The sequence below is a fragment of the Fusarium pseudograminearum genome, chromosome 1 (genome assembly GCF_000303195.2).
Source record: "Fusarium pseudograminearum CS3096 chromosome 1, whole genome shotgun sequence".
Classification (NCBI taxonomy): domain Eukaryota; kingdom Fungi; phylum Ascomycota; class Sordariomycetes; order Hypocreales; family Nectriaceae; genus Fusarium; species Fusarium pseudograminearum.
In genome coordinates this window covers 10516506-10530424 of record NC_031951.1, presented here as the reverse complement: position 1 = coordinate 10530424, position 13919 = coordinate 10516506, and the positions used below count along the sequence as shown (strand labels likewise).

The window sequence follows — 13919 nt, the reverse complement described above, 5'->3', positions numbered from 1 at the left end:
TTTGCGGCGAGATATTACGACTGGATATCGATGAGCAGGCAGAGAAGTGCCACTAGGCGTGCGAGTCTCATCATTGAGAATGGGGGTGGGTGCCGATGAAGTAACACAACAGAACTGCGCGATGTTTGTCTCCTGAATGTAGTCGAGCTTTAGGGTTAGGAAAGAACAAAATAAATAACCTAAGATCAAGTCTAAGGCATCATAAAATACCTAAATTATTTATCACTTGGGCAAGGAGTCACGTTGTCTATAATGACGAGGCTGATAGGATAAACAAAGAAGCTGAATGCCTTGTGTTCAATATTATTGATCTATTTATTCAACAGGCTCTTTCGCGTCCTCAAAAGGCGCCCCTTTTATAGGCGGTGCTTGGGCTACTGCGATCAGCCGTGTCACCCAACATTTGATGTAGCCGTCTGTGACTACTGTCTCTTCTGTCTCTTCTGTCTCTTCGGGATCACCGTTGATGTCAACGGGTCGCTATCATTGATAGCCTCGGCTAGGTCAACAAGTCTAGCTACGCAGGCGATCCAGCGCGTCTCTCACGCAAGAAAATTCACCTGGGAATCAAGGCCAAACACTTTGTTGGAAGTACTTGTTGATCAAGGACTGTCCACCTATGGGCAGATTAGCAACAATAAAGAGATAAAATGAATGTAAAATGATCTTACCTTCGGAGTTTGGAATCAAGTCACCAGGATTCAGTATTTGCGTGCAGGAAGAAAGCAAAAACAGAGGGGAAATAACAAATGAAACAGAGGTGTGATTGTGTTGACTGCTGCCCAGCGACCTGACATCTTGATCCGAAGCACGTTTTGCAGGTGACAGCCTTGCACCCCTTACTTTGCCTGGGACCTTTTTCTTCGGCAGAGAAGTTCCAAATGAGGACCGCCGCACTTCGAACATCTGGTGGGCGGGTTGGTACAGGTCAGAGCAAGGTGACCAAGCTCGAAACAGCGACCAGAAACGATATCCTCGTGGCTCGCGTGTTTCGCGTAGAAGAAGAATGGTGTCTCCAACAGTAGTCACGACACCACGACGCCAGAGTCTCTGATTGTATCGCGGTACAACGTTTCACCTACTGCTCCTTAAAGCCCTTCAAGGACCTGGAACGCGATTACTTCCGACTGTCAGATTGTCGACTTCGGTTTCCTTTTGACCAGGCTTGAATGAGTTTTCGGTAGATCGTAACTCGCCAGCCAGAGGGTATGGGCGCATGATGTTTGGCACGGGCATTTCACCATCAGCAGAGAATCCCCAGTCTTCAAAAGTTCTAGTCAAATGTTGACAGAACATTTCGACTTGATTATTGTGTTTCAAGTGACTGATGACCCTATGTAATCTCAGGACCGTTTCCTCAGTGAGAAGCTCTTCCCTAACTGGTGGGTGCCGGCAACGTTAGCATCTAGTCTAAGCTTTAGGATAGAAGCATAAATTGCCTAAGAGTAGTCTAACTTACTCATTTCGTCTCTTACGACTTCAGTGGCCAGCCCTGACATGGCATTTCCAACGCCAAGAAGCCCCTTCAGCAGGTTGGAGTGCGATGCAAGTCTTAGGTCGAGGTCCGCGAGGTCGGAAAGAAGGCGACAGTGGTCAAGATTGATTGAGGACATCGGAATTGTGTGTGTCCAGACGTCTCGCATTTTGTGCACCACTGGCCCCTTGCGGGTGTGGATGTCTATGCGTAGCGAAGTCTTTACTACTTTTTTATTAGTAACATTTCCTGGTCGAATGAGACATAGATAGGCTCAGCATTGAGCTCATAAATCGTACTCACATAAAAACACAGCAATTTGGCATAGTCTGTCCTGCTGTTACACGCCTTCCCTGATCAAAACCCCCAGCTTAAAGTGTGAACGAGTAAGTTTTCGCCAGAAGCGTTTCCGGCGGCGTGAGACTCAATGTTAGTTGAACGTGGAGCCTTGCCGAGGAGCGAATGCTGTATCTCACTGCGACTAGGTTTGGAACGGTTGAGAAGATTCAGGAGACGAGTCAGTACCGGCAGGCCTGCTGCTGCCCACCTTGACTAGGTTTGGGACGGTTGAGAAGATTCGATAGATCAGCTGAAGGCAAGTCGGTATCAAAAGGCTGCTGCGCGCGTGCCTGCTGCCGTTACTGCTTTTGCTCCTCATAAGCGATGGGCGCTTACGCGCTGCAATTAGTAGGGCCAGTATAGACAGGCGTAGGTCAAGAGGGCGACCATGGAGGAACTGTTGGGCGAACTTCTACTGCAGCAGCCCTCGTCGTCGTCGCTCTAATGTTGCGTTTGCCATTGTAATAGATGTGTGCGTTCGAAAGAAGCCGACCATTACAGAGTACCTAGGCATCTGTTATCCTCTTGCGTTAGTCCAGGCTGATATGCGACGGAGTCACAACATACTCACAGATAGATTATTTCTGTCGCCGTCGCTCCACTTGTGAATTCCGAAGACTTTCAAATTCGAGCTGGACATAGGTACTTCCTTGATCGTAAGCGGCCCGTGATCAATGGGCCTGTGGCGTATCTATTGCTTGGTACGCAGGGCACCCAGGAGCGAAATAGAGATGCAGCTCTCGTAGAATCATTCAATAATCGTTACCCCAACTGTTCTTATCGCTGTCGCCCCCGCCGATTTCGTGCTTACGACTGGGGCTGCACTCCGCGGGTTGAGACTCGCTGTCACTTTGGGAGGAGCTGTGATACGTCCTTTGTCGCTGGATCTCTTGTTGCGCCCTGCGGTGCTTCGGTAGATTACATCATGGCTTGATAGGGTGAAGCCATCGGATTGAAGTATTTCTCGGTGTCTCGTCTGTGGTTCAAGTCAACTTAGAACATCATGTGTGGCGGTAAACTTAACTGCGAGCGTGTCGGTTGTGTTGAAGGAGGGAAAATGCAGGCTGCAGAAGCCGCTAGAACCTGTAATGTTTAGATGGAAGTCGAGTATAAGATTTCGCACACAATATCACATCACCATGACGATCATGCATGCAAGTGTTTACGAGTTCATAGATGGGTCAAGTTGTTGAAATTGATCCTGCTAACTGTTCCTGTTGAAAGAATTAAAACAACTTCCTCCGCCACTCCCGCCAAACCGGTCGCCCCTTTTGGTGTTTTTGTAATCTCTACTCCCCTTGCATGCTGTTCATGCTCTTCGTGCTCCTAGTCTCTCTACTCATCTCCTCCTTCGTAATACCTGTCGATGTATTGCGCGATGACACGTTTACCAAGCGTCATCGTCGACAATTGCCCAATAGACGGCTTGGTCACCGCTTTGTGCAGAACCATCCCCACAGCCTTGGTCATCCTTCTGATCACCCTTCTTTCCAGTACCCCAGACGTCTTGGCCATTGTTCTGATCACCGCTTGGTGCAGCACCCCAATCCTCTTGGCCATCATCTCCATGAAATAGCGCATTCAATCTTTGAACAGCACTAGAAGTAGAACTGCGTTTGAGGTATCGGAGTTTCATCTCGCGAAAGGCAGATTCGGACATGATATTTTTCTCATCCTTGCGCTCTTTGCGCTCACTGCGTTTCTTGGAGGACGCCTTTCCTCGGCAGCATTGCTCCAAGTGAGGACCGCCGCACTTTGTACATTGGGTGGGCGGGTTTTTGCAAGTCGGAGCAAGGTGGCCGAGTTGGAAGCAGCGATTGCATCGTTCATGAGGACAATCTTTTTTGAGATGATCTTTATCTCCACAAAAATGACACTGACGCTCTGGGCAATTAGACTTCATGTGACCGTATTCGCCGCAATTGAAGCACTTGCGATTTTCAGTCTTTGGAGGTTCAGTGCAATCAGCTGCCTTGTGGCCTTGCTTATCACAGTTGTGGCACTTGAACCGGAATTCGTCTGGCTGACTGTGTTCACGAGTCTCAGGGCACCGGAAATGTGTGTGTCCACGCGTTTTGCATTTGGTGCACCACTGGGTGTCGGCGGATGTGGTGCAGTTGAAGAAATGGTGGCCCTTTCGTCCACATGCAGAACATAAGAAATGTTCGAGAGGGCACTCGCCAGAGGTGTGGTTGATCTCTGCACAATTGCCACAAAAACGTTTCGGACAAAATGCAGCAGTGTGACCCTTGTCGCCACAAGACGTTCGCTCGCATACCTTGTCAGACATGTTGATGTCATCGGCGGTGCAATCATCGGCGGTGTGATCATGAGTCTCACACTTCTTGCACGATTTGAAGCGCTTATTGACACCGTGTTGGGCAAAGAACATGTAGACCCTGGCGAGGTCTTGAGCACGACCTCGCGTGATTTCGTTCTTCTCATGTCCGATAAAGTTCCCGCGGTTCGCAAGAACGACAAGGAAAGCTGTGGACCGACTTAAGCCAAGTGTGCAGCGGAAGTCTTCTGCAACAAACGCCGGTGTAGATGTTGTGACCATATCGTAGAAGACAAAGTCAGCTTCATCGCCTTGTGCATTGTCAATTGTTCTCAGTTGAATTCGATTGACATCAACGGCATTCAGGTTGAGTTCGCGTGTCTTGTCCAAGAGCATTTGCCTGAGCTCACATACTTGTTGCTTGTATGCTGCAACGACTAGAACGGTCAGTGGCTTTCCGGAATTCTTGCCAACGCCTGTAAGGCCCGACTGGACGAGCGACAAGGCTTGCTGAATGATCCATTTTGCATGTGTAACATTGACCTTTGAAGACGATCGCTGAGTTACTCTAGCGTGGGTAAACTCCACCTGAGCAAATAACTGGTCATGGGGGTGTTGCTTGTTGACCTTCTCGGTGTACCAGGCGATGATAGCTTCCAATGAACTCATGTCCGTCCATCCGTGGGTTGTTTGCATGATGTCGTTGTAGAACAGATGATTGACGGGAACTGCAACGTTGCCATGGGCACGCATGTTCGCGTTCAATTTTGAGTGCTTCGCGCCACCCTCAACAACGCGCAGCATAGTCGACACTTGCTTCTGAATCACAAACGGATGGGATGAGATCTTCCCAGGTCCGAGATCGTGTTCCATAGTCAGGTGGGGAGGTTTCTGCGCGATGTCGCCAGTGATGACAAATGCCTTGGGCGAGTAATGGCAGATAGGTATCAGAAGTGTCGGCTCGTCCATGTTTGCTGCCTCATCGATGATAACAAGGTCAGGGTTGAGTTGTTCTCGTACTGGGACAGGGGTAGCTCCAACAGCGGTTGTGACCACAATACCAGAGAAGTCGGTGATTGCATCGCGGTACAAAGTTTTCAACTCCTGTCTGAAAAAGGTACGCTCTTCTTCGTTAAGCAACTTTCCCTTCCTGATGCGATTGATAGATTCGTTCATGTATCGATAGCGTTCTAGATCCTGCTCCATGTGACGAATACCGAACTGATGCAAAGACTTGTCGCGATTTGCATTCCTTGCCAGCTTGGCTGCTGAGTCACATGCAAGGATGTTGGCACACGTAGCTTGGAGGGACTCTATCATGCGAAGTTCTTTTGCCATATCTTCGGCCTCGATCTCTTCTTCCTTGGGGTTAAACGAGCTTTCGGCAGATCGCAACTCGCTGGCAAAAGGGTACAGGCGCATGATGTTTGGCATGGGCATTGCACCATCAGCAGAGAATCCCCAGTCTTCAAAAGTTCTAGTCAAACGTTGACAGAACATTTCGACCTGAACGTTGTTGTTCAAGATGTACAGAATCTTGCGCTTGGGTCGGTTTTCGTCGCCGTCGCCGAACATTGTAAAAAGCATGAGGGTCTCCATGAGGTACGACTTGCCGGATCCAGCGACACCTGAAATAAAGTGCAGTCTGGCAAATGACTCGCTCATGTCAGTGAGACATCTCTTCATCTGTAAGGGCAACTTGTCAAAGACAGCTTGGATGGAGGGGGGTCCAGCCTTGTTGGTGACAACATTGTCAACGCCAGGAAGTTCTTGCAAGAGATTGACTACCTTTGCGTTACTTCGATCAAAATTAAGCAGGTAGTTATATGCTTCTTGGCTTTGATCAGAAGGTATAAAGGGCTGGGCGGAAGTAGGGTACTTCAGAGAGTTCATTGCAAGAGACTGCGCTCTGAGGATCTTGTCTGACACGTCTGTCTGAAGTGTGATCTTCTCCCAATCAGCCCATCCAATACGAGATAAGTATTGTGGTAACGACTCGGATTCTTTCAATTTGGCGTAAGGGAGAGTGACATTGAAGCGTCTGGGACGTTTGATGCAGATCACTTGATACTCACGTGGAAGTTCCAAGGGGATTGCGTCGGCAACGCTACCTCTGAATGACTTTTGTGAATCCTCGACAGCATACCCTTCGTCGTCCTCATCATATTGCGAGCAATTCTTATTGAGATACTCAAGTGGTACCTTCTGTGAGAATGACGACAAGAGAGGTTGGGAAAAACTTTCGAAAGCCGCAGTATGACCCACGGGCGCTGGCCGAAATTTGAAAACAGCCTTGGGAATATTGACAGTGCAAGTCTCGCCAACTTGAGGAAACAAATCCATTTGACCACCAGCCTTGACAATGAGCGCGTCCGTGTCCTTTTCGGGGAGAGGGACGATAATTGCCTCGAACGTGTTTTTGAGCATCCGGTCAGCGGCGTTGTCCAGGATGAACTGCTCCCAAATAACACTGCAAATGTTGTGGATTAGGTGCTGTTCAGCGTTGGCAAAGTGCACGAGCTGAATGTCCTGCGGACGTGGAAATTCTTCGCTGCCAGGCTTAGGAGTATGGCCTACACAAAATGTCTTCGCCTCGGGAGCATGCTCGAAGTAGGTTCTGAGGGGGTCATCTTCGGCATCTAACTTCTGGAACTTTTCGATGATGTCGGTAAACTTCTCGGCAAACATGTGTTTGTACCCAGGCACAAGCAACTTGATCTCAACGGTGTTCTTGCTAAGCTCGTCACGAATAGTTCGGAGTTGCTTGGAAGCGCGTGTGGCACTCAGGGTGGTCAACTTGTTCAGGATGCCTCGCGGTAGACGAAACTGAGCAGTCTTTGCCTTGAGGGTAACCACGACAGGATCAGATGCGGGTTTGGCACCAGAACAGTACTCCTCAAGAGACTTGTCCGGCTCGGGGTGCTTTTCACACGACACTGAAGAAAATTCGCGCGCGAAGACAGTCAAACTGCCGAGGCGGGTTTCATCAATGCCGAAACCATAGGCGTAGCACGAAATGTGGAAAGTGCTATAATCGTGAGTGGCCGGGCGGAAACTAGCACTCATGTGAAGTGAGCCATTCTCGATGTCTGAAAGGTAGCGGGCCTCGGAAACAGTAGGACGGCTAATGGGGGTGCCATTAATTGAAACTAGCACAGAGAAGGCGGGAGAGAACTCTTCGGCATTTTCGCAAAGATTTATCCTTTGGAGTATTTCTCGGTGTAGTTTCGGGTCGTGTTGGGTTTCGGGCTACTACCTGTCAGATAGGATTATTAGGAACGGAGAATAGGGGCTTACCATCTTGGATGGTGTGATGGCGCATATGTGCGCCGAGTATGTGTGGTGCAAAGTTGAGATCGAGAAGAGGAAGGGGGAAAACAGCGTGTGGGGCAGGTCGAGCGAGGTTTCTTCTCTCAGGCAACAGGCAGTGAGCAAAACAAACGTCATTGAGGCCTCTGAGGCCTAGGCATCATCGCGTTTTTGTTGTAGGCAGCCGTCGACGGACAGTGTGTTATCAGTGCAACAGCAGGCAGCAGCGAAGCTCATGAATATAACAGGTTTCCAGATTCGAAAGGAGAACATGCATAGACACACTCCCCTTCCAAGCTTCAGGGTACGAAACTAAATTCGTCTCTTTTGGCGACAGCCACCCGTCTGATACCCGGATGTGATGATGGCAATGATGAAGAGAAGAGAAGCTTCGTTTTAATATTTTATAGCAAATGTCAATGTTGACAATCTGAATTCAATACAGAACTAATTACATATTCTTTTTCTCATGTAGTAAAGCGTTGACGTGGGAGTGTCAATACAGCATGCCGTTGAATTTCACGACAGAGCCTCCACGTTCGTTTGGACCCTGCCCACCTTAGCAGATCTGCGGCACAACGTTGGGCACCCGATTTAGCTCAACTGGGACCAATTGAGCTTAGTTTAGGCCCATGTTCTCGGGAATAACACAGTAGTTTCATCATGCGCACCCTCCCTTGTCATTTATGTTTCTTACTACCTATATACCTACTCTTATATATACTATTGCTTACTACAGTATCCCATATTAAGGACCTAAAGTCATAAGTATTTATATAAAAGATAAACAGTTTAGTTATTTTATAGTACCTAAGGCCTACTGTTAAGTTACTTGTGTTCTTATTGTGCTCTCGCAAGGCCAGTAAACTTTATAAATTTTAAAAAGTCATAATTATGAAAACAGACTGTCATTGATTTAGTATTTAGAAAAAAGAAAAGAAAAGAAAAAAAACTCCCTACTCGGTGGTAGGCGGGGCGGGAAGAGTCGCGAGGAACTCTTCTATGTGGACGATGGTCTCATCCAGCCGAGCCACCTCCTTCTCGAGCTTCTTGACCTTGTCCTCGGTCTGCTTCTTCTCCTTCTTCTCCTTCTTGAGCTTGTTCTCAAGAGCCAAAATGCTCTTCTCTTGCTCCTCAACGCGCCGCTCCAATGCATCCAGTCGCTAAAAACAAATGTTAGAAATGGCTTGAAGAAGATAGGATAGCAATTTAATACTCACGGGGTTGGTGGCCACGCTGGCCAGCTGAAAGCCATCAGCCCGATCAGCTTGGCGCCGCTTCTCACGCTCAGGGCATTGGTGGGCCTTGTGCCCAATACCTTGACAGTTATAGCACTTAATGGGCTCACGACCCTAACAACATTAGTATAGATGCTCCGAAGGGTAGGCAATACTTACGCCCTGGTCCCCAGTGGACTTGCGCTTCTTGTCCTTCTTCTCCTCCAGGGTGCTATCAACACCCTCCCCCTCAGACTCCTCATTCTTAACTCTTGGCAGCATTTAATGTATGTGTGTGTGTGTGTGACAGAGAGAGAGAGAGAGATGCTGCTGTTGCTGCTGATGTTGTTGTTGTTGTTGTTAGATCTGAGAGGGTAGGCAGAAGCACTCGAAATGAAATAATAAATTTTAGTCAATCTACCAGCTCTTAGATCTATCAAACGTATTAGATCCGTGTGTCATTTATGCATAAGGATGCCTGCTCAACGAGACCTCTGATTATCAATAACAGGAATAACATAATGGTAGGCATTAGGTAGAACAAAATAACTAAGGAATTTCATCTTTAACGTAAATCCTTATGATTTTGGGTTCTTAATCTGATACATTGCAGCAAGCAATAGTATCTAAGCAGTAGGTATGTAGTCAACAACATAAATGACAGGGGAGTGCGCATAATGAAACCCCCGCGTTATTCCCGAAAATATGGGGTTGCGCCAAGCTGTCAACGTTATCTGGACGTACTGATTGGTCTGTATGTCCAACTAAATCGGGTGCCCGCTGTTCCATGTGTGTAGATCGACCAGGGTCCAAGAAGCTAACGTCGAGGGGATTCAACGACATGTCGTAATGACACTCTCCCGTCAACGCCCAACTACATAAGAAAGAGCGTATAGGCACGATTATCCTAGAATTACAGCCACACCTCCACTCACACTGAGTTGATCTAATTAAAAAAAAGTACTAACGAATACCTACTGATTGTCAGACTGGTTTTCACACAAACACCAGATTGCACAATCAGTTAGTTCTTACTACGGGCAGGCAGGCAGACGACTCTGCTTTTTCATCTTTATAAACAGTGGCACTGGTCTGTTGTCCCCTCCCCCCTTCTGTTGTTGTATCGAACTTAGCCTTTTCTCCCCCCTTTCCCTCATCCGAAAATTAGGTTAATCATTACTAAGACACATTATTGCCGGCTGATGCATCGCTTTTCCCAGCTGACACCGTTGCTTCTGGTACGCAGTGAATAGAACACTTTGCATATACTTACTAGATAAAATGGCATACTGCGTTTCCTGTGCCTCGCCTTTGTGGCAGTAGCTACATTTCTGACAGCACGCACCTGTGGTCCCTCCCTCTCCCGTGATATCTCAGGCAAGTGATCCAACACTTTCAAGGATCAATCCCACAAAAGCAACCAGCATATTACAAGGTCAAGATGTATCCTCGCCTCTGTTTCAATCCAGGAAGAGTCCAGAAGTTTGTCTACCGGAAAGGTCCGTTTAGATCGCGAGTTCCATCTACTGACCCAGCTCCTACTAACTATCAATCCCACTATCCCTTTCAACTGTTACGGGGAAACCACATCCTATATGATGTGTCTGAGTAGGCTTAGCAACACCAGTGGTAGATATTAGACTGCATTTGCAGAGATAGTTTCCTGCTTTGATTCCTATCCTCTTTGACTTCGTCACAGCCCCAAGGCGATAAGTCAGTTGCAATTTTAGGAAAATATAATGAGCGGGCGATGGCGTGGGAGCAGACGTCAATATGACGAGCCGGCAGTGAGAGAGGATGTTTCCATGAAAATGATCGCCCTTTATACCAGTCCGGGTCGGGCTCAGGGATGGGAATATGTGAGAATCAATTCCCGTTTGCCCGGCAGCTGGTTCAATTTCGCTTTGAATGAGTAGAACTGCATTTCAAATCAGTGGATGTCCTCTACGTATCAGAAACATCGACCGCTGGGAGCATAAGAGACGAAACTACTAAGTAGATTAGTGCTACTTAGGCCATATCCCTTAGACTATTTATTTTTGTTTCCTAAAACTTATGACGCCAATTTTTCTGCGAGTCGCACGATGTCAACAACTAGCTACCTAGGTTGAGTACCTAACCAACACTTGTCTGGCTAGGGTCATGCTGATGAAGGAGAGATCACTTTCAACATGGCCATCGGGTAGTCTGTTTTTTTGTAGCCAAGTTAATCCTCTGTCCCAGCTGAAGTTGCTGTATAGGCTTGCTGTTAGTCACAATGTCAGATCGTTTTGGGAAAATAGTGCAGCGTTGTGAACAAGTGACGGACGGGAAGATACCAGGGAATTTGCATGTGCGAGGGGAGTTGTACGTATGGCAATATGATATTGATCTTAATGAGAGAAAATGAGCAGTGGTATAATTGACATTGATACACCAGACGTGCAAGAGTAGCAATGACATTAGAGTTGTCATAATTTGAAGGCCACAGCAAGCTCACAGTTGTGTTAATCTAACAGACGCGCTACTCACCACGTATTGACAACTATACAACGGTGAGATACATAGTTCCGATCAGTAGGAAGTTCATGTTGAAATTAAAGCTCATCTGGGGTTTTGAAGTGTCAATTGGCCAGCAAGACTCTCATGAGCTTGTTGTGCCCAGCCCCTTTTCAGACGACCCAAGTACGAACAAAGTCAACAGAACGACGTCAGCTTGCATAGATAATGATAGGCAAGGTTTCTTTACTTTGTTTACATTGTTTGAGAAAAGAAAACTAATTTATAAATCTTAACAAGGGTGATATAACTACCTTGTGGGTTCGTTGATGAACCTCGTTCTCCCCAGAACTTCCATTCTAACCCGTTTCCTACACAACTTGATTGCCGGTGTTTCAACTGCAGGCTCTCATCGTGTTCTTTGGCCCGCCCCTTACTTCCTGATCCATTGCCTCGTGATTCTAGTGAGTCGCATCTTGCGTTGAAGTTGGAAGATTCCGTACATGAGAGCCTCACTTGTAGGAGGACATCCTGGGACATACACGTCAACTGGCACGACTCGATCGCAACTCCTTTCGGTTAGTTTTGAGGTCTATAACATGCTGGGATGATAGGAAGCTTACCCGCGGACAACGGCGTAGCTGTAGTGATAGTAACCGCCACCGTTGGCACAAGAACCCATGGAAATGACCCATCGAGGCTCAGGCATTTGATCGTAGACCTGTCGAAGAGCAGGGGCCATCTTGTTTGTAAGAGTGCCTGCAACAATCATGACATCGGACTGTCGGGGTGAGGCACGGAAAATGATACCGAGACGATCCTGATCGTAACGGGGTGTGGAAAGATGCATCATTTCGACGGCACAGCAGGCCAGACCGAAGGTCATAGGCCAGAGGGAGGACTGACGAGCCCAGTTGGTAACAGCATCAAGCGTGGTACTGTGATATATGAGTTAGCCTCATCGGTTTTTGTCGAGCCACAACCAGGATTTATGACGTATGTACGTACAGAGCGTATTGAAGAGCGCCCTTGGGAGGAATCTCGCTGGGCAGAGGAACCTCTCGGCGAACGTTGCCTACACCAGTGGCTGATTGGGTCTGGAGGGCGCTCGCATCGCGGCGAGAGTTGGTCGTGAAGGCAGCAGCAGCGGCTCGGAAAGGAATGACGGTGGTCGTAGGCTTGGCTAGAGTATCGAGTATCGTTAGCGAGGCATGTTGACATTGCGATGGCCATATTCGAAGTCCGAGTTATAAAAACCCGCCAGGCCGGAGCTGTCGAGAGCACCCACCTCGGAGGGCCATTGAGGCCGCAGATCGCGTGGAGGAAAGCATCGTTGGTGATAGAATGATTCGGCAGACGAGGTTACCTCGATCGCACGATATCAGAGGAGGCGGAGAGGGGAGATTGGCGCGGACGTGGTCGACGGCGTTGGCGGAGCGAAGCTTTCTTGGTTGACGTTTTGGATGATTCGCCTCTTTGCTTGCCGAAGCGGAATAAGGCGATTCTGATTGGCTGATGGTGCTAGAATAGAGACCCGTGGATTACCCGGGGTGTGGGGATGGATATTTGGTGATAACCTCGACTTTAAGAGAATGAATTCTAGATAATTATCCAGAGAGCAATTCCTGAATTGTGAATGAGTAAAATTCGAAAACTGTCGAATTGAAACTTTTGTATTACGAGAGATTCGCCTCGGACTAAACCATCACGGGGTTCAAAAGGCTCTACGCTCAAAGTCCATGACGTTCATATTGCCTCTAGAGAGCGAGTCGGCCAGCAGATAGCAATTTTCCAATTGGAAGGTTTTCCTAGCTTCAAATTATATGAATCTAGTGGCGAATATCTGCCATCACCAAATTTCATAGATCATGCTACTGCATAGCAGAAAAGTTAACCTCCTAAGTCTTAGGTTACAAAAATAAATAGTCTAAAGGCTATAGTGTTAATGGCATAAGATGACATACTAATTTCGTCTCTTATGGTTCCAGCGGCCAATTTTTCTGATACCCTGAGGGACGGTACTCTGTACGGATATCAGCTTCAAGTCTGTGGGTGCAGAGAACAGACAGCATGACAACTACTAAGTCTAGGTGGCATAAAGAGAATGAATCACTAATTTCGTCTCATATGCCATTGACAGTCATGCCCCGAGGATTGTGCAGTTTAATCTACTTTATTACACTGCTTCCAAATAACCAATCATTTTCTGACAATGTCATGTTGCAACATTCATCAGTATTGAGACGGATTCACAGGGACAATCCGATAACGACTGACAGGATTATTGTTGCTGTTGATATAAAATGTGTCTAGAAATTCGAAGGATAACATGAAGAAAACACTCAGCCCGTCGGCCAAGGTGATCGATTAACCGAAGCTCAGATATCTTGCTTCAAAGCATGCACTGAAGATGCCAATACTGAGATTCAATGCAGAGTATCAAACACACTTCATTTTACATCAGCCTGGTGTGAGTTCAGGCGCGGAAAGTGCCTTGCGCTTGTTCTTATGGTTATCTCTAGTTAGCAGACACGTTTTCCCCTAGAAACGTCTAAATCAATCGCGACATGTTGACTAACGATCTTGTAGATCTTCCCCAGAGTTTGCGGCCCCTTACAGAAAAGGGGCAGTTAATTGACTAGCTTCATTTAAAGCCGTTAAAGTCAACGCGTGGTTGGCTCTAATAACCCCTGTAAGAAACACATACGACAGGCTTTAACATCGTTTGTAAATGAGTTGATTTAGGTTACTGACAGGCACAGACTAAGTAACAGGGGTCGTCGTGGTGGTTTGCTTCGGAACCGGGGATAATTAGCTGCAGCTT

The 13919-nt window shown here is 47.5% G+C and overlaps 4 protein-coding genes across 4 annotated transcripts, besides 3 other annotated features; all 4 read right to left on the bottom strand.

Moving 5' to 3' along the window:
• Positions 1 to 567: 567 nt before the first annotated feature.
• FPSE_03592 (uncharacterized protein) lies at positions 568 to 1643 on the bottom strand (the record flags this gene model as incomplete). Its single annotated transcript, XM_009256711.1, has 4 exons — positions 568 to 617; positions 672 to 1013; positions 1122 to 1379; positions 1460 to 1643. The coding sequence occupies 4 exons, from the start codon at positions 1641 to 1643 to the stop codon at positions 568 to 570; spliced, it is 834 nt and encodes a 277-aa protein (XP_009254986.1).
• Positions 1644 to 3200: 1557 nt separating this feature from the next.
• On the bottom strand, positions 3201 to 7391 carry FPSE_03593 (uncharacterized protein; the record flags this gene model as incomplete). Its single annotated transcript, XM_009256712.1, has 2 exons — positions 3201 to 7340; positions 7389 to 7391. The coding sequence occupies 2 exons, from the start codon at positions 7389 to 7391 to the stop codon at positions 3201 to 3203; spliced, it is 4143 nt and encodes a 1380-aa protein (XP_009254987.1).
• Positions 7392 to 8329: 938 nt separating this feature from the next.
• Positions 8330 to 8352: a microsatellite.
• A 4-nt stretch (positions 8353 to 8356) lies between these two features.
• On the bottom strand, positions 8357 to 8899 carry FPSE_03594 (uncharacterized protein; the record flags this gene model as incomplete). The annotated part of the gene is made up of 3 exons (XM_009256713.1): positions 8357 to 8563; positions 8621 to 8752; positions 8798 to 8899. 3 exons carry the CDS (start codon positions 8897 to 8899, stop codon positions 8357 to 8359), a joined length of 441 nt encoding a protein of 146 aa, XP_009254988.1.
• Positions 8435 to 8493: a repeat region.
• Positions 8900 to 8942: 43 nt separating the features above from the next.
• Positions 8943 to 8979: a microsatellite.
• A 2549-nt stretch (positions 8980 to 11528) lies between these two features.
• On the bottom strand, positions 11529 to 12426 carry FPSE_03595 (uncharacterized protein; the record flags this gene model as incomplete). Its single annotated transcript, XM_009256714.1, has 4 exons — positions 11529 to 11664; positions 11719 to 12033; positions 12104 to 12278; positions 12384 to 12426. 4 exons carry the CDS (start codon positions 12424 to 12426, stop codon positions 11529 to 11531), a joined length of 669 nt encoding a protein of 222 aa, XP_009254989.1.
• Positions 12427 to 13919: the final 1493 nt, after the last annotated feature.